This window comes from Nothobranchius furzeri, chromosome 3 (assembly GCF_043380555.1).
Source record: "Nothobranchius furzeri strain GRZ-AD chromosome 3, NfurGRZ-RIMD1, whole genome shotgun sequence".
Classification (NCBI taxonomy): Eukaryota; Metazoa; Chordata; class Actinopteri; order Cyprinodontiformes; family Nothobranchiidae; genus Nothobranchius; species Nothobranchius furzeri.
In genome coordinates, this window is record NC_091743.1 from 46396865 (window position 1) to 46416805 (window position 19941).

General features: G+C 41.3%; 2 protein-coding genes across 4 annotated transcripts; both read right to left on the bottom strand.

The window, feature by feature from the left end:
* Positions 1 to 1017: 1017 nt before the first annotated feature.
* On the bottom strand, positions 1018 to 8005 carry nbl1 (NBL1, DAN family BMP antagonist). The gene is made up of 4 exons (XM_015959878.3): positions 7202 to 8005; positions 4877 to 5057; positions 2733 to 2844; positions 1018 to 1669 (listed from the first exon to the last, which is right to left on the bottom strand). Exons 1-4 carry the CDS (start codon positions 7212 to 7214, stop codon positions 1391 to 1393), a joined length of 585 nt encoding a protein of 194 aa, XP_015815364.1. The 5' UTR covers positions 7215 to 8005; the 3' UTR covers positions 1018 to 1390.
* Positions 8006 to 10057: 2052 nt separating this feature from the next.
* On the bottom strand, positions 10058 to 16041 carry LOC107385775 (mitochondrial contact site and cristae organizing system subunit 10). 3 transcript variants are annotated; one of them, XM_015959881.3, is made up of 4 exons: positions 15909 to 16041; positions 10468 to 10515; positions 10297 to 10400; positions 10058 to 10195 (listed from the first exon to the last, which is right to left on the bottom strand). In XM_015959881.3, the coding sequence occupies exons 1-4, from the start codon at positions 15982 to 15984 to the stop codon at positions 10190 to 10192; spliced, it is 234 nt and encodes a 77-aa protein (XP_015815367.1). In that variant the 5' UTR covers positions 15985 to 16041; the 3' UTR covers positions 10058 to 10189. The 3 variants fall into 3 exon arrangements, with proteins under 3 accessions (XP_015815367.1, XP_015815366.1, XP_015815365.1); XM_015959880.3 differs by having other exon boundaries at positions 10291 to 10400; positions 15909 to 16040; XM_015959879.3 differs by having other exon boundaries at positions 10058 to 10400.
* Between the last annotated feature and the right edge of the window lie 3900 nt (positions 16042 to 19941).

Here is a 19941-nt window from a genome sequence, read left to right on the forward strand (position 1 = left end):
TTTAAATGTAAAAGTCCTGCATTTATATTGTATAACATATCTAAATTTTAACTAAAATAGAAGAAACATGCAGAAATAGATCATTTGTGTCATTCTATTTAATACAATTAATAACTTGTTTACAAGATTTAAGTCTTAACAGATAATCCTGACAGGTGTTTATGTTTAATTTCCTGTTTAATACTTTGTAGTAAAGAATAGTCTGCACTTACTCTAAATGCTGAAATCTCAATCTGGAAAAAAACAATCGATGTTAAACATTTTCAAACAATTCAGTTTGTTTCAAGTACTTTAAGTTTTGTACTTTAGTGTATTACTTTTATAAATGTCTGCCCCAGACTGCCTCCTTGACCAGAAAAGCAAAAACCAATTTACTATTGAAGTAAATAAAATCTAATGATCCATAAATGTTTTGATGTGTCTTGAAGAACATGAGACGTATTCAGAGAGCTCCCAGGATGCAGGCTGGGATGTACGGACTGAAGCATGAATACCGTTTTATTTTTTTTATTTCTGCTCAGATGAGATTTTCAAAAATGCAGAAACAGAAATCTGTGTCTGGATTACAAATACACCATGCTGCATCAGGCCCAGCTCTGCTTAGGAAGTTAGTCCAACTGTGAAATAAAGAAGGAAGTTCGTAGATCACAGAGCCCTTAGACGCAACATGCATTAAAGCAGAATTTAAAAGAGAGGATTGTCTCACAGAAAGTTTAACTTTAATTTTGTGCTATAACTAAATAAGTAAGACTTGGCTTCAATATCTCATTTCTGTTCTGGAGCAGAGATCAGACTCACCAAAGAAGCAGCAAACAGCATGGGCTCTCCCTGTCCTGCAGCTATTCTGCGCTCCACTAAGCAGCAGCAGCATCTAATGAATGTTTGTTCATGGACGATCAAAGGCACTAAACAACACAGAATCATGGCTTTGTGTTTAAGTTTGGGCTAAAAAAAACAAACTTCTCTCTGATTTTCTTCTTGCTTGACTCGTTTGTATGAATCCAGCACAGGAGACGGTTACTACAAACACACGTTTTATTGCATTTGAAGCAGATTAAAATACATTATATTAACAGGCTATATTCTGGTGTGTGTGTGTGTGTGTGTGTGTGTGTGTGTGTGTGTGTGTGTGTGTGTGTGTGTGTGTGTGTGTGTGTGTCATTAAAGCAAACAAAAGAGTGCACAGCTGTAGCGGTCGTGTGAAGTGATATTCAATATTGTGTGTCTGTGCACGTGCACAGGCACTTGTCTGCCTGTGTGTTTGTGTGTGTGTGTGTGTGTGACCACAAAGAAAGAGTTTGATACAAAATGACATCTTTACAAAACTACAGGAGAGGCAGAGTGGAGGAGAGGGCTGCAGACGTGAGCAGAGTTCCGGTTCTGGACGGTTCTACCCACCATCGGATGTGTGCGGTAGCGTGTGGTGGTCTGTGTGCTGCTGCTCGGGTTTAGTCGGGTGTGTATCTGAGCGGGGCGGAGCTTGTACTCCACTGAGGAAGTCGGGTAAAGACTGAGATGAATCCAAGGTGTTTTCTGCTGGATAGAGCTGCATCACCGCCCCCTCCTGGCCACTTTCCTTACTGCATGACTGGCAGCTGCAGTGGAAGATCCTCTCCACCAACTTTTCCACCCGAGGAAACTCTTCACTGCTGGGACACTCCAGAGTCACCTAGGCGGATACACAAACACATATGTGGCCCCTTACAGATTTCTCCAGTTTTTTTCTTTTTTGGTCACACTTCTGTGAAAAGGCTATGGCCTCTTTAACACGACCTGTTATAACAAAGTTGGTAGCAACAACTGAATCCAGCATTTGTGAAAACTGGTGTAGTCTCTCACATCACTGTGGAAGAATGATGTTCCCATATCTTCTGTACAGGATGAATTTAATTTAACTGGAGGGTTTTCAGCATAAACCAGTGTAAGGTCAAAGGGGAATTACCTGCTAGAGGGATTTTGTGTGGCATATATTTATTATCCCCCTAGTCAGAAGATTTTCACCACCAGTATCTTTTGGTTTTCTCCTTGTGTGATACTTGTGTAAACTACTTAAAATGTTTGCTGCCCATCAAAACAAACCCCCCCCCCCCCCCCCCCCCCCCCCCCCGTGACGATTGGGGTTACACAAGCTCAGACGGCTCTCCGGACCTCACACAACTTGGCCTCACTGTTTCCATTATCCACCCAAAATGATCGTTCAGCGAGTTTATCAGGAGCCAAAGCATCAGGGAGCAGCGTCTCTTTTGTGAGAACCCACTTTGTTTTGCTTCAGACTGAATTTTGTTTCAAGTCCTGTAACAACAATCATATCCACAGACAAAAACAGCCATTTCCAGATAATTAGGAGTAAAGTGAGAGTCAATGCACTTTCTCCTGCCTTTGAAGTGCAGCAGAAAGGATAAGAACATTAATCAAACTATCTGGTAACAGCTGTCCGCTCCAAGGGATACAATATTTTCTACTGAAACATGAGGTGACCTCACCTGTGCTCCCACCTCCCTGTCTAACTGGCAGCACTCCAGAACCTCACCACAAAGCCTTTGTTTTCACAAGAATGAATTCCTTCTGGCTTAAAGAGACGGACAATAAAAGAATATAAAAATACTGACTTCTATTCCATCTACTGGAATCTATTTGTGCTGTTTTCTCCTTCTGACTGTTTTGATGGCAAGCAGCGAATGCTAACCTTCTTTATTGAACTTGTAGTTTCGTGTGTGTGCAATAACTCTTACCACTTCCCACTGAGTCTGGGCAGGCATGCAGGAGTCACAGTGCGCCAGAGACTCTGTGGACTGTGGGAACGTGTTTGGGACGCTGTAACTGAAGCACTGGCCCAGGCAAGCTCTGTAACAAGGAAGAGAGAGAGTGTGATCGCCACCGTGCCTCAGGCCTGTGTGAGTAAAAGCTGCAGGGGAAGAAGATGAAATCTGAACTGATTAAGGAAGTGTCAGGATACCTGGAGACTCAAGAATCACTGGAAAGCATCTGACAACTTTTAAATAATAATTAAAATTCCAAGAGGCAGGTTGAACATGTGCTTTTCCTCAATAACATCATTCAGCTGTTTCATTTCGTTACAAAGTTTCCACGTAAAAATGTTAAATTTACCTATTTAACTGAAAGAAAACTTGATTTGGAATCACCAGGTTAATAAACATGACAAGAAAGACTCAGTATGTAATTAGACAATTTAGGGGATTTAAATATGTTTATATAGTAATACATACTCGAAGTAGGGATGGGTACCTTTGACGATTGAATCGATCCGGTAATAATTCCCGGTACCTACAAATGGATACCGGTACTTAACGGTACCAATTTTTGATACTTTTGAGTGTTTATTATTTTAATTCTCTTTTATAATTAAATATATTTTTTTCTCAATATATAACAATATTTGATAAATATCACGATAAATAACATTCAACTGTTTGTATTTTAACATCGTCCTTGTAGTTTTATAAGCTGATAATTAAACTGAAGCAAACATCTTTACTGTGAACTAAATTTACTGCGTATCTTCATTCCTTTTGCCGTCTTTTTTCATTTGATTTTTCCTACTGGGAAGTTAGAATTTCCGAGGAGAAAGCGAACGCACCATTAGCTGATAATGGTGGCAATGGAAGCTAACTGATCAAGCTAACGATATTTTAAACAGTTTATTTAGCTACTGGAGCAGATTAAAACGATGATGCCTCACACTTAGATCGTTGTCACTGGTTTCATCTTCACCCGTCACATTTAGTAAAGTGAAGCCAAACTTTAGAGGGCGTTCATGTTCTTCTAGTCGGGAAATTCGGAGTTCCGAGGAGAAAGCGAACGCACCATTAGTGAAACGGAAGCTAACATATCAAGCTAATTATATTTACCTACCGGAGCAGATTAAGATGAGGATGTCTCACTTAGATCGTTGTCTGTCGCTGGTTTCATCATCACCCAGTTACCCATCACATTTAGTGAAGTGGACCCAAGCTTTAGCGTGCGTTCTTTCTACCATACTGCTCTGTTTACACCTGGTTCGCAGCGAGCGACGACATAACGCTCTTGTGCATGCGCAGCTGTTTAGGCAAGTTCTCGTTATGAAGGACGGGTACCGAAACGAGGCACCGTTTTAAATGATGTGAATCGGTGCTCGGTCGGTACTGTGGAATTCGGTCGGTACCTTAAAAAGTACCGAATTCGGTACCCATCCCTAACTCGAAGTTCAATTTCAAATTATGAAAACTGCCCTCAAATATTTACCAGTGAAAAAAATCATAAGCTGTTTCTCAGTGTGCATACTTTTCTGAACTAATGTACTCACGTACTTGGCCGTTGCCCAAGTACATATCATGGCAAGTACACCACCCAGTGTTGCTTTATATTCTTATTTCAGGTTAGAATAAAGCAGCGCTTGTTGCCATGGCGTAACAGAGACTGGTACTGTTCAAAATGTCGTCTTTGTCATCCCAATCTCAGTAGAGTAGTAGTGGTGTTCTTCTACCGAGAACTTAGAAGATATGTTCCCAAGAACATATTTGTCAAGTACGCTACAACGATACTTGGGTAGAGAGAAAAAGCCTTTCTCTTAAGGACCAGTAGCAGAGAGTTAGCAAAAAAGTTGTTCTAAATGTTATTTGTAAATGGAAACATGTTTGATCTCTTTAATTATTATGCTTAAAATTATCCAAGCTCTGTGATGGACTGGCACTCTGTCCAGCGTGTACCCGCCAGATTGCCCATTGACCGCTGGAGATAGGCACCAGCCCCCCCACGACCCTACGTGGACAAAGCGGGTTCAGACAATGGATGGATGGATTATCCAAGCTGTTAAGGCATAATCAGCATATTATAGAATATTTAATTACATTTCTCTAGACTGAGCTTTCATCCTGACCTGTTTTGTATAGAGCGAGGCTGACATCCCGAGTGCCCGACGATCTGTGTGATGTTCTTGGCTTCGCACCAGGCGCTCTTGTCGGGGAACAGCGCCAGGCGGTTGATGTGTGCAGGCGCCGCCGCTGAATGCAGTGCAAACAGTGTGCAGCAAATCTGAATCCTCTGCCACATGACTGCACCTACAGGAGAAGGAAAATCACAGTGTGTTGCTGCTCTGATGACTGTTGGAGAGAAAAGCCACCTGATTTCTGCAGGTCAGACACCCTCAGCTTCAACATCCACACGTAGTTTGAGTTTTGCATATTCTGCTGTAAAAGTCTGACATCTTTTGTGTGATTATCGACTCGTCTGATGTAATCCATCGGTCGGGACCAGCTCTTTTGAATCAATTAAAGAGACTTTTAAATATCTTCATTTAAGATCAACACACACACACACACACACACACACACACACACACACACACACACACACAGAAAATACACCAAAGCTGAGAGGAGAACTTGAACTTCCTGACTTAATCGGTCTGTTGACAACTCAGTTTCACTCTCTTCTTTAAAAATGCCTCAACCACTTACGTCATTTACAACCTGCAAATTCATTTTCTCCTGCTGCTTATAAAAATTGCTCACTAACACTGGCTGTTTAACACACTTTTTAGCACTTCCATCTGGCTCTGACTGACACTGTTTAAAAAGAGCGAACACTTGCCTTCAGCTATAATTTGCCCAGATTTAAAACACAAAGGCTCTCTTTGATGTTTTGTTTTGAAGGGAAAAGGAGTTGTTTTAATAAAATGCTTTTTTTTTCATTCTTTGTTCTGACAAAGTTTCAAAGTCCAGACACATATTTTCTCCACAAAGCGTGAACAGCATTGGCAGATACTGGTGTTTGTCCATGGAAGATGAAGCAGCCTGCCAACTCCAGAGTGAACTTGCAGCCAGGAAATGGAAAATGAAGCAAACACGCTCATGAGAAACATACATAATAAATTCAGGTGACTTTCAGGTGAATCTAAGCCCAATTTTAAGCTACAGATGCCTGAAGTATCCCCTGTTATATTCATCTGCACTTCAGAGGCTAGTATCAATCTTTGGGATACAAACAGTGTTAGGCCACGGTTTCAACAGTTAATGTTTACTTTTAGAGCTTAGTTGGGCTTAACATGTGTTTGAATTTGATCTGCTTGTCCAGCTGCTGCTAACTGGAAGGTGAAATGTACAAACCCACAACAAAAACAACAAGATGTTGGCAGGTTTTGTTTTTATGGAGCTAAAATACACAATTATTAAAGTGGAATTTGAGAAAAATCTAAATGCCTTTAAATAAAAACTGGTCATTTCATTTTCTTTGTATTTTTTTGTATCTAGAGTAGCTCTGCTGTTAAAAACAACTCAGGTATATGGTTTATGGTAAAAGGCTTTCTTACAATGGAACTTATTTCAGGATTTTAGGATTTACTCTTCAATTTTTCCTACAATGTCAGTGTAAGGTAAGGAGTTTATTACTTTCAATTTTAATTATTTCGTGTCTGTATAAATAATTAAATGATGATTTATAAATAACCATTTAAAAGTGTTTCAACATTTGTGCTTTTGTACGGGTTTTGTTCAAAATGGTAAAGTTATTATTTCAAATTTGTAGTCATTATTTCAATCATAATCATTATCAATGATTAATTAAGCAGTATAAAAAAACAAACGATTAGTGATAAACACAGAACTTATTAATGGTGTTACCAAACCCACTGTTTTAAGCTGTAATTTTAAAATGTCAGTAAGAGTTCCCTCCTGGTTTTTATATCAAAAAGCTGAGTAATTTTACTGTAATTTGTGCTCTTTTTTTCTCTAAATGTGTGTTTTTCTAGCCAAGAAATCTGGACACAGTAGCAGAAGCAAAATAATTTTGCTCTACATTTCCTCCCATATATTTTCTTACCAGGCTAGTGTTCTTCTGCATCTGAGACTTGGCTAATTAGCATGTTGCATTCAGCTCTGTTCAAAAGCTATTTTAGTCTAAAATTTGTCATACGCCTTTTAAATGTATTTGTTCACCTCTACAATAATATATTTTGCTCTTTGCGGTTGTAAAAGTTCAGTTTGTAGGACTTTTAGTGATAAATTGTTTTAATTTTAAACACCGGAAGAAGGTAAAGATTTAGCTAACATCACAAAAAAGTTTAAGCCAACGTTTAATGTTAGCTAACATAAATGTAAAATCTTAGTTACCAGAAAACAAACAAATTGTTTTCCAAAAATTAAATAATATTCCAGCAGTGATGCCCAGCAGAGCTCCGGTGGAGGTGGTCAGTTTAGGCGCTCACCTCTGCCCATCATCGCTGAGGAAGAGCCGGGTAAACTCTGCCTAAAGTCCCGCTGAGCCGAACCGCCTCGCCGAAGCCTACAAGCAGATGCGGACCCTTTTCGGAGATGTAGATAAATAAGGAAGACGCGTGCACGTCGTGAGAAAGAGCAGAGATAATCCGAGCTCAGTCAGGCTGTCTTGAAACAGTTACATCATCCGGAAAAGTAAACGCAGGGTCTGAGAGGGATGAGATGGAGCGGAACACTATCTCATCTCCGAGTCCATCAGAGCCCACACCGTCCCTCCCCTTTGTTCCCCTCCCGGTCCCGTCTTCAGTTTCCCTGAATCTCAGCACAAAAAAAAAAAAAAAAAAACACTTTTTGTCTTTCGCTGTAAAATTCTCATGCGAGGGTTAGGCGCGGTTCGAGCCATCAGACAGGCGTCCTGCTGCGCTGGTTCTGGGGGAAGGAGGGAGGAGATCTGGGCTGGAGAGGGTCCAAATGTTCCGGGAACATTTGGAGCGATCATTTTATTTATCCTGCAAATATGCAAACACGACTAGATTTAACACAGAAAAGGCTTGCTTACAGACATCTGGCACCGCTTCGCTAGCATGTGCTTTCAGATTTTATAATTGAAGATTAATAGGGTTTAATAATGATGCATAACTGGAAAACAAATGCGAAGCAAGTCCTTTTTAATTTGGCACACTGAGGAATCAGGAAGAAAAATGACCATATGTTGAAATGTTTTAAATAGCTGGGGACCAAACAGAAGCTCATAACAAATTGATTTATTTGAGGTCTGGAGTGGAAAAGCCAGTGAGACGCATGAACTTGGTGCTTTGGTCTGACCTGTCAGGGAGAGTCCCGAAAACAGGAACGATTGTCTTGTTTAATATATAATACATGAAATCTGTGTAAAGACTTTGTATAAATAGCATCACGTGAATTTGAGAGGTGGAAGTTGATGGTGACCATTTGATTTGGCCATAGCTACACTCGCATGAGCTGTTAGCTCAGTCGTCCTGTGAGACATAATTGTTTCTCTGAACAGAAGCTGTTCGGAAAGCTATTTAGTAGAGCTAGTTATTTGGCATTTTTGTACAGAAAGCCACACAAAATGGTCAAAGCAACTGAAGGGTGAAAACTCACTAATCTTTAATTGGTTTTCTCCATCACAATCAAACTTGTGTCAAAATGTTGCTACTGTAATTATTGCTATTACTAATATATTGTTATATGGCCACATGAATATCATTATTTATAATCATTATTACAGTCCTGATCAAAACTTCAAGACCACTTGAAACATCGGCCAAAATTCATATTTTGCAAGATCCAGTCATGCAAAATATGATTTTTGTCCATTTTTCAAGAATTGCACGCAGACAACAATAAGGTTCATGTTTAACATGAGGAGGAAATGAATGCAAAATAACAAGTGTTTAAGGATTACTTTATCTCTGAGGGTATGTGCGACTACACTCACTCACTCTCTCTCTCACACACACATGCAGCTTTACATGTTTATTTTCAAATAAAAGCAAAAAGTATACATTTTTCTATTGGAGCGTTTGCTTAAATTTTGTCTGCAGTGGAAGACTTCTTGCGCCCCCCCCCCCCCCCACTGCAGCTGCTCATTGGCCCTGGTGTGAGCTCACGGTCTCTAGTGTGCAGTTTAGTTCCTACATGTGGATCCTGAACATGGTTTGGTTCAATGCACAAGTCAAATCCTTGTGTGCTTGAAGGATGCTTAGCTCATTTTGTGATACTTTTATTTTACAAGAAAAAACATTTCAATGTATTCCTCTTTTGGCAAAGTTTGTGTCATCTGATTAGCTGGTGAACATTAGGAAGTATTTTGTTAAGACATGGACATTTTTCGGAAAGCTGTGTTTTAGCATTAAGATGCATTGATTCCCACCAGAGCACCATTGCTCACAGGTGTTCAGCCTGGCTCAGGTCCATGTGGACCCCTATCAATTTCACGCTTCACTTGCTAACACGTATTTTAATGGACATGGGATGAGTGACATGGCCTAATTTCTGACAGGGTTATTCTGTGCCAGATGCATGGTAGCCTAATGCCATGTTGAAGAAATGGGCCTTTGAACACCCTGGAACAAGTGGGACTCCATTGTGCACAGGAATGTATGTTCTTACATTACTGACTGAACTGTTACTTTGATGAAAAGCGAAATATGTCTGTGTAATAGAACGGGGTGCATGCAGCGGCGTTGTCTTTGATGTGAAAGTGTTCAACATGTGTTCTGCTCAGACGTGAAAGGCACAGAACTCACCTGTTAGTAATAAGGCCGAGTTCCAGTCCAGAAATGGTATTTCTCTGCATTCCACAGATTCTGCTCCACCAGGGGGGCTGGATGAACGTGTGCAGTCTCACAGACCAAATCCCTCAATCCCACCCGCTCACCTTGCAAACCCAAACATTAGTGATCAGTCACACTCTGCAGAACCCCGGTGATAAAACGTGCACGTTGGCTCTCCTACTGAAGGTTGGTTTCCATCTGGTATTAATATCGAAGATAAATCTACCCATCTGCACCATGCTTAAACTTCAACACAAAGCACAGGTGAATCTCTTCTTCGATCGACTGCAAACACACCTTGTTTTTTATGAAATCTGTTGTCAACATCTGCTTTGTTCTCCCATCACCAACACGTCTTTGCTCCATCATTCATTACAACTGTTCATACTCCCACTCAGGCTGCAGATGCTGAACCTGGCTCTCATTCCAAAACAGCAGGAGTTTCAGTCTCCTAGCTCATTAACACACAGAATTACCTTCCACCCACAAAACCACATTTCGTTCCCCTCAAACTTTCACACAGGAATAAAACAAAGAGGCACAAAATAGCTCTACACAATGGCTTTATTAAATACAACATTCATTGTTCTTTGTACACACTGTAGGCATCGTTAGATGTTCGTTCCAAGTAAGCAGCGAGTGACAAAATAACTCATCTTTGTCTTCATTTTGTCCTTATTAGTCCTGAACCGTTACAAGACAAAAACATGTTAAATGACATTTCAGAGTGTAGGAAAACAAATCCTGCTAAGACGGTCCATTTTCCATCATGCATTCACCTTTACCGTGTGGCCATGAATCAGATATGGAGACCTGAAGTCATGCTGGCAGTTGCTGTATCCCATTCCCAACCCCAGGCCTGACCCGAATGACACAGGCCACATTCGACCTAGAGCAGGAAAAGCAATCAACTCTGTTTTTTAAACCAAAAGCTAGTTGTACTCCACTATACTTACGTTTAAAGAGAAGGACGGAGAGCACGATGCCGACACCAAGGCCCGTTGCTGTAAGGAAAGAAAAAAGTATGTTTTAGTGTCTCTTAGAAGACAAACAAAAACACAAAGCAGTAAATCAGTGTGTTTACATGCGCATCCAAGTCGATCTACAGCAACAAACTGGGAGCCTTAATCCTAGTTTACATGTCCATTAGAAAACTGAATTATTGAATGAGATGCGTTCCACTCCGCTATGGATTCTTCCTGTTAGCCTAAAGCAACACAAATAGCAAAACGCTGGCAAACAAACACAATGGCTGAAGGAATGGACAACACTGCTGTACAGCCTTTTTGAGACGTACTGTACTGTGTTTGATGGTGTTGCATTACGGCGATGATATTATTGTCATTTCTGGAAGGTGAGTCGTATAACCAGTCACAGCTCGGCTGAGTCGTTGACATGCAGGTTTTATCTGGTTTTCTAGTTCCGTTTTCTGATGTTGCGTGTAAACACACCGAGGGAAAAGTTATGCACAGAAATAAAACAATACTACAAATGCTTCTGAATTATTGTGAATTCAGCACTGAAAGTCCCATGGAAAGACACCAACATTCCTCAGTCAGACAAGAAATCCCACAAGATCAAATGGGACTTTGGTGTAAACAAACATGGCAAAGGACGAGCATGTATTGTGCTCTTGTGACCTCACTTTCTGACTGGCTATAAGTCACATTCAGCAGGCTGCATCCTCGTTTGCTCTGGAAAATGGACCAAGACAATCCAACATGAGTATTCCCTATTCGTGATTGGAGCAGCCCCGATATCTTTCCAAGCTCACCAGAGCACCCTTACCACACCACACACGGCAGGAATAAGATTATCTTTAGGGCCGTTAACACTATCAGAAGGGAAGGATCGGGTCAGAAAATCTGCATAGTTAACTTGCCATGTGAACCAGGCCGTAGAAGTCTTGAGATAGGACAGGGACATCATGAAGAATGCGTTTATGCTTTTAGCATCACCTCACAGCAGGCCACACCTCATCCAGCACAGAAACCACATAAAACAGACGTTCGGGCCCCTCTGGTTCCTAATTAGATTCAGAGAACTATGCATGACCAACGTACCTTACCCAGATCCCTCAACTGTTCCGTATTACACAACTTACACATGTCAAGCAAGACCACAAAAACCTCAGCTCATCTTTATTATCAGTACATAACAACAATATATCACATAACTCCACTTCCATTTCAAGCAATGACTCAGTTAAACTTAAGATTTTCCATCTGGTTCACCTCCCGAGTCTCTCTTTGCTCTTCAGCCAGACCGTTTCTGAAGCCTCTGATTTTCCACTGACAGTAACACAATGAAAGCTCTGGCAAAAATCTGAGGGCAGATCAATATCTCATTTTGGCTTCCTGCACTCTCCTTCTTTTGTCTGAGCTTCTCCTGGGGGACTGGATTATAACAAAAACATTTGCACTGAGCAGAGTATCGTGTACAGCCCCCACCATCAGCCCCCCAAAAGTAAAAAAAATACCGTAAATCATTCCCACCAAATGAAGTCCAGAGACAGTTAATTACACCGTTACTCATCATTTGAATTATTTTTAGCAAATGGCATCAATAAGGCAGTCGTTTACAATCATTGTGACAGAATACTGCAACTTTACCTCTGCTCCTTAACCTTAACGGTTCAAGCTGTGCAACTCGGGCGAATGTTTTCACTCAACGCTGCGGTTCTAACTAGGGCCCGACCGATATGCTTATTTTGGGATCGATGCCGATATAAAACTTTTAACAAAGGCCGATAGCCGATATAATGGCCGATAAATCTCCCTCACAAAAAAAGAAATAAATACAAATGTTCTTAAGATTAAACCCTTCATTCTCTGCCTTTTTGATGCTAACTTATTTCTATATTACACACCAAAGAACTGTCTCAATAACTCACTAGGGTTTCCAAGTAATGCAAATAAGATTTATTTTGCAATCTCAAAAACAACAGAACACACAAACTCAGTCAGTATAAATCTAACATTCAAGTTTTTTGTTTTCTGAGTCGGTGGAGTTTTACGCTTTTGTGTTTTGATCCTTTCCAAAGCCGACAGTATTAGGAAAATAAAAATGAGATACGTTAAATGACTAGTATGTGGCAATGTATAAGCCTTATGTAAAATATAAGGCTGAAAAAATACAATACATTTATTCTATTGTAGAGAGGGATGTTTATTTTCTCGTATTACCGCTGCCCCCCCGGAGAGGAGGGGGGACTCCCTGCACAGAGTTTCATTGCTTTGTTGCCAACCCCCCCCTCGCCCGTCCTCAGCTGCGACAACGGTCGTGTGCCGCCGAAGCGCCGCGAAATGGGGACCGCCTTCATTTGTCGCCCTTGTTATCCTATTCTATAGGCCACATGGGCCGCCGAAGCGCTGCGCGCCGGCGCTCCAGCCTGCGCCGTGTAGCGATCGTTTCGGCGTCTGCACTATTTTTTTCGCGAGCCACGGGTGAACCGCGTGAGTTTGAAAAGGACTGCTGAAGAAGAGCGGAGGAAATTGTCTGAGAATATTCCAGAATGTCTACCAGAAAAAGGCCAATGTTACTTACTTACTGCCCTGCATGACTAAAGGGGAAGCAGCGTGAGCTCTGCATAGAGCGTAATGCTGCGGCAGTTTTATTTTATTTTTTCAGGTTAACTTTTCAATACGAGGCCACGAGGCACACAATAAACTTAGGAAGCATGTTGAGGGGAAACATACTTTTGTCATTGCTTATTTTACCGTGCAAATTACCACTGACACAATAAATATTCTTAAAACTGAAGATTTACCTCCTACTTCTTCATCACTGTCCTCTCTGCTTGACCGAATTGCTTCTGCTGCTCCGCTACATGTGTGCTGTGACGGTGGCTCCACCCCCCCAGGAGTGAAGCCACACAACATGAGTTCATAAAGCTGGCGCCATCTGCTGGATAGCTAGCGCAATATCTGCCATCTTTTTGGCCGATAGCCGATAGTGTTAATGACCCCTATATCGGCCGATAATATCGGCCGGCAGATATATCGGTCGGGCCCTAGTTCTAAAACACAAGGACTTACATATTCCTGTTCGTGTTTGGCTTAAAGATCAATAGAAAAAATATCTCTTACTCAATAAATTGTTTAAAAACTAAACACTTATATAAAAAAGGAGTTTTTGATTAGATTGTTCTAAAAAGCAACTAATTTCATTGCTATTTTCAATCAAACCTAGCTTAAATGTCTATGTCTATGCACATAAAATTAAGGCTGGGAATGTACTTGATTTTTAACCGGCAGAGTCTGTTTGCTGTTGCTCTACATGTAGTACTGGAGGACTCCATTAGGGAGTACAGTACAGTAGGGCTGCTCGATTATGGCAAAAATAATAATCACGATTATGGTGACTGAAATTGAGATCACGATTATTTAGGACGATTTTTCAATTTATGTTGATTTTATTTGTTTTTATTCAGTCATAAATTGCTCAGGGCACAATCAGGACAAAAATAAGAAACAAGATGATCACTAAAAGAACTCCTGATTCCCAGTATAAAAAGACCAATATACTTATAGCTCATAATTTATGACCCAAGGGCTATAGACCTTGGTTTAACTCATTTAAGTCTAACCAGTACAGACCCAAATACCAATATCTTGCAAATACTGACAGCAGGAATTATACAGTGGCATTTATAACAAATAAATTGATGTTCACAAAATGTTGCATAATACATATTTAGTCGTGTCAAGGTGCTGTAGGAGAGTACAATAGCACCGTGTCCTCAGAGAGATTAGTTATTATTTATCAGCGTGTGGAACTTATTTCTACCTTATTTATAAACTATTTACAAGTCCATCAGTTGATGTAATAAATGTCCCAACCACAGCTGCACCCCCCACCCCCAACCCGGTCTCACAGCAATCAGGGCAAGCTGCACGTGTGTTTAGCGCGCTGCACATTTAGCCGTTTTAAGTGGCTCGGGAGTCCGCAGGTGCGGTGTGTGTCACTCACTCTGGTTACTCCAACAAGGAGCTGGCTCCGAGAGCTGTTTCTTTAGCAACTGACACATCACTACATCATTCCCTTTCCTAAAGTCCTGAAGAACGGTCCGGAGCGCAGGCGGAGTGTTTAGCTATCCTGCAGGAAATGTCGACGACAGTTATCCAGAAAGTAGCTAAGGGTTACCAGAGATGTTTCTGAGGTGTTCGCTAGGTACTTTTAAGTTAAAAAGTCAAGAAGGGGGTCTGAAAAGCTGCTAGAAATAGTGTCAAAGTCACTAAGTTGGCAACACTGTGGGAGGAGCGCTTCATTTGTAACTCAGGGCAGCGCAAGCGGGAGGAGCAAATAATCGGCTTGTTTTGTTTTTATAATCGTTCAAAACTCAGATCGTAATCGTGATTAAAATTCGATTAATTGAGCAGCCCTAAGTTCAATGCATTGTTATTATTATTAAATTAGTAAGATTAAAAACTAGAGGAATAAATGTCAGATAAAGGAAAGGGAAGTCATAAAGAGGAAATTGATCAACACTGATATGAGGATATCAAAATTGGAAGAATGAAAATAAAAATAAAACTTGTTCTTGATCTAAACTCTACAGCACTAGAAGGTAAGCAGCAATAATTTATACTAATCAAATTCAGGATAATCTTATCAGTACTTTACTTCACAATATGGAGGACATTTGTCCCATTCTTCTTTACACCATTGCTGAAGGTTTTTAAATTTGAAGCATCTGTTTATGTACAACTCCTAAAGATGCAGCTCAAATTGAGATCCATATCATATTGTAGAGTGTGACCTGGTCAAGCAGCAAGAGTTAGACAGATGGCCCCATATTTGACTCTAGAATACTTTGGTACACAGAGGAGTTCCTGATGAACTCAGGGATTTGAATAATGCCTTGGTTCTGTGGCTGCAGGGGCAAAACCATCAGTCCTCCACCACCATGTTTGACAACTGTTAAGCTGAGTTTTACATGAAATATGCTTCAGTAAAGAACAGCTAAACATCTTTACTTTATAAAATGTGTAGTGCCAAAGTTCCTGTGGTTTGTTCAGACAAAATTTTGCAAACTTAAGCCATGCTGACATGTTATTTTAAAAGAAACATGTTTTCTTCAGGCAGCTGTTCCAAATTAGACTTGTTTGGTTTTCATCTAAATGTGCTCTCATAAACTTTAACATCCTAACTGATGCAGTACTTTCTGCAAAGCCCCGACTGTAAAAGTGGACCTATGTGTCAGCATCCTGACAGCTTCTGCAGTTTTTTCATCCAGCACACACCAGTTTGACCTTAACTGGCCCCGCGTGGTCAGATTAAGCTGCTAAAAACCTTCATTAGTAGCTCACACTTTACATTTAGTGCGATAAACTATTAAAAATCTCAGCATTGCAGCAAAAAAATAATAGCACAACATTTAAGAGGAGATATTTACCTGTTTTCACGGCTGTATCAGCGAGACAGCGGTCCCATTTCCGTCCGTATTCGTCCGCCATGTTTTCTGAGGTCATGGAGCTCCAAGTCTCGCGAGAGAAACACTAAGGACCGCTATGTCGTTGGCCGTGTTCGCGTTTATTTATTTATTTATTTATTTATTTATTTATTTATTTATTTATTTATTTATTTCTGCTGCGCCTCGCCTGGAAAACAGACGAGAGCAGACGGACGCAGCAGAGGGAGTGGCTGAAAGCCGGCATTAAAAGTCGGACAGATTTCCCTAGCTCGTGGGTGACGATGGATGAAGATATCGCGTTAGAGTTCATACTTGTTTAATTATTTATTTTATGGTGCCTGTTAGCAACTGAAACATCCTCACGTGCTTGTGGATGTAATATATTGTATATGGAGATATGACTGTAATTATAAGTAAAGGTTATCAGCTGTAGCTTTAGTGTGCTCATAGGAAACGTGACAAAAGAACACAAATGACATTCCTCTTTATGGCCTATATTGTTGTCATCATCAACTTTACATGATTTATAGAATACATGTGACCAACTAACATTTTGCATTCAACCACCACGGATGTTTGGATCAAAATGTGAACCAATCAGAACTTAGATCAGGTGAGAGCCAGGCGTTTCCCGTCATGCCCTAGGTTTTGCAGCCGGTGGAGAGCAACTGCAGCGCCTTGCTGCAAAATCTGCGGCTGCCTTGATCTCACGAGGTTGTCGTTGCCTACGTAGGCATGACGTCAGAGCAAGTCGGCGTCAAGTCAGACGCAAATCTAACCGGCAAGCACTGCGCGCCGATCATCGTGATCTAATCTGCGCAGAACTGGCTCATCTCGAACACGGCCATTTATGTGTCTGGACCATCGACATATAAATATTGGACAATGGGTTTCCATAGCCTCCAATAACACATTTTTGAAGCTAAATGGGAGGTGGCCACCACCTCCATTTTGACCGTGTCACAGGTTCTCTCAAGCCCAGACAATTCCACAAAAGGGAAGAGAGGTGGAGCTGAGGGAGTGGGTGTAAGGCTGGGATCAACTGACGTCACCCGGTCAAGCTAACCTGAAGCTAACCCAAAGCTAACACGGAGGTGGGAGCTAAGCTAACGGAGGTAGCAACCTAGCTACAACCGGAGTTAACTGTGCACAACACCAGGGCTTCTGAGTCAGAGATACGCTGGGCTGACCGTTGGGTAAAACCGGGTGGAACACAGAGGTCTCCCGAAAGCTCGGCGCATCGCCGAGCTGCCGGGAGGGGAGAACCACAAGCCGGCCGGCAGCCCGCGCAGCAGACAGAAGCCGCGATCAGATAGAGATGCGCCAAGCTGCGGGGAGGGGAGAATCACAAGCCGGCCGGTAGCCCGCGCAGCAGACAGAAGCCACGATCAGACAGAGATGGACCGAGCTGCGGGGAGGGGAGAAACGGGTGGAAAACATCGGTCTCTCGAGAGCTCCACTAGCCGATAGTCGGAACCCAGCTCCGCCAACATGTTATATTTCAACCTATTTTCTAAAGTGCAGCATTATGTTAAATGCACTGGGTTTTACCCTATTACATTTAAATTTCATGGTTAAACAGTACACGTTAAAATCTAAGCTCAGCTCAGCAGTGACCTAAAATACATAAATATAATTTTACTTACCAAAAAAATGAAGTGGAGACTCCTTGGACGCTCTATTAGTGCAATTAATGCCACAGCAAGTCATTTTGTCCAACAATTGCACAAAAAATATCCAAAAAAGAATACACAAGCACAGGGACTCAAAATCCCGGAACAGTTTCCAGGCCAGACCGAGGCTCTACTGAGGCCTTTCCACGGAGCTAGCTCTGTGGTCACGTGGGTCTGATGCTCATTAATTATATAGAATTTTAGGCTTTTAATACACATACACAGAACAGTGAGAAAAAAATTTACCCCCCTCAGAGTTGTCATGAGTGTAAACTAGATAATTTAAACCAAAAACATGTTTTGGTACCAGGCTGTAAACATGTTTATTTCTGCTGTGAAATTGGTATTTTTAACATGGGAGTCAATGAGGATTTGCTCTCTTCTGACACCAGCCCCCAGCGGATGAGGGTGGAACTGCAATTTTTGGTACTTCCGGGTTTGCCTCAATTTTTGAGCCGCATTGTGGGGGCTTGGTCTGGATGTTTGTAATTGTATTTATCTACTATTATAAATCAGTGCAGTTTGACACAAACAAATAGATTTTTTAAATCTCATTAAACTTTTTTAAATGAAGTATCAGAGTTCCCATTTCAAGTCAACAGATAGACAGATTATAAAGTGGTGTTGTGAAGTTATTTTGTTATCAACATTAATTAACCATAATGTTATGTCGTTGTCGTCTTCCTCTGCTTATCCGGGTCCGGGTCGCGGGAGCAGTATCCTAACTAGGGAGCTCCAGACCGTGCTCTTCCCGGCCACCTCCACCAGCTCCTCCGGCAGGACCCCCAGGCGTTCCCGGACCAGATTGGAGATGTAACCTCTCCAACGTGTCCTGGGTCGACCCGGGGGCCTCCTGCCGGCAGGACATGACCAAAACACCTCCCCAGGGAGGCGTCCAGGAGGCATCCTGACCAGATGCCCAAACCACCTCAACTGACTCCTTTCGATCCGGAGGAGCAGCAGTTCTACTCCGAGTCCCTCTCGAATGCCAGAGCTCCTCACCCTATCTCTAAGGCTGAGCCCGGCCACCCTACGGAGGAAACTCATTTCGGCCGCTTGTATCCGCGATCTCGTTCTTTCGGTCATTACCCAGAGCTCATGACCATAGGTGAGGATTGGGACGTAGATCGACCGGTAAATCGAGAGCCTGGCTTTCCGGCTCAGCTCCCTTTTCACCATGACAGATCGGCTCAGCGTCCGCATCACTGCAGACGCCGAACCAATCCGCCTGTCGATCTCCCGATCCCTCCTACCCTCACTCGTGAACAAGACCCCGAGATACTTAAACTCCTCCACTTGAGGCAGGACCTCTCCCCCGACCCAGAGTTGGCAAGCCACCCTTTTCCGGTCGAGAACCATGGTCTCAGATGTGGAGGTGCTGATCCTTATTCCCAAGGGCCGTTGCTAGCTATTTTGGTGCCCTAAGCACAAATTCTTCGTGGTGCCCCAGACAACATAGCTCTTAGCATCATAGGGTGCAAGGAGGAGGTAATGTTATGTGTTATGGCAATTACACATAATTTGATTTATTTTAATTAATTAAATAGATATAACATAATTTGAGAAATTGGGAAAACCTTTTGATAAACAAAATCAACCATTTGTATTTTCTTTCTTCAGTTGTTGCTAATAACGTGCAATCCAACTTATTTATGATCAATTTCTGTTTTATATCTGTTTCCTTTTTGATTGTGGGATGTTTTGGAAAATGGAATGTTAAAATTTACAAAAAATAAACATTATTCATCCAGCCATTATTTGATATTTTCCCCCACTCTTTATTTTAGACGGCAGATACTAGAAGAAAAATAGCTCTCACGTTCAATAATATGCACTTGATTTTGACTTGTCATTTGGTGCAAAAAATACTTTTGTACAAAGCCATGATGGTAATTAGCATTTGAGCATGTATTTTATTATTATTTATTTCTGATAAATGTTCATTTTTTAAAGAAAAACTACTGATAAGAAAAAAATGAATACTTTATGTGTTTAATATCAAAGTTAGTTTGAAATTACATATTGGCATACATTGATGGCAATTCAGTTGCAAATGCAAACAAACCATTTTTAAAGACAAAGCAAACACAAAACACCTTTACTACCAATACTAGCTTTCATCAGTTGCACCACTGACAACAATAATGCCAATAAAAATAAACACACTTCATCTGTTTGCTTAATTTGTTCCACACCTGTTTAGTGTAGACTGTTGGTCTTGTTGTTAAATTTAAGTTTTCCCTGTTTTCTTTTTGTAAAATGTACATTTTTTTAGATTTCCCAGAGTTGTGTTTTATTACATTTATTGAAAGAAGTTATTGGACGTTCTTAATTTCTTTGAC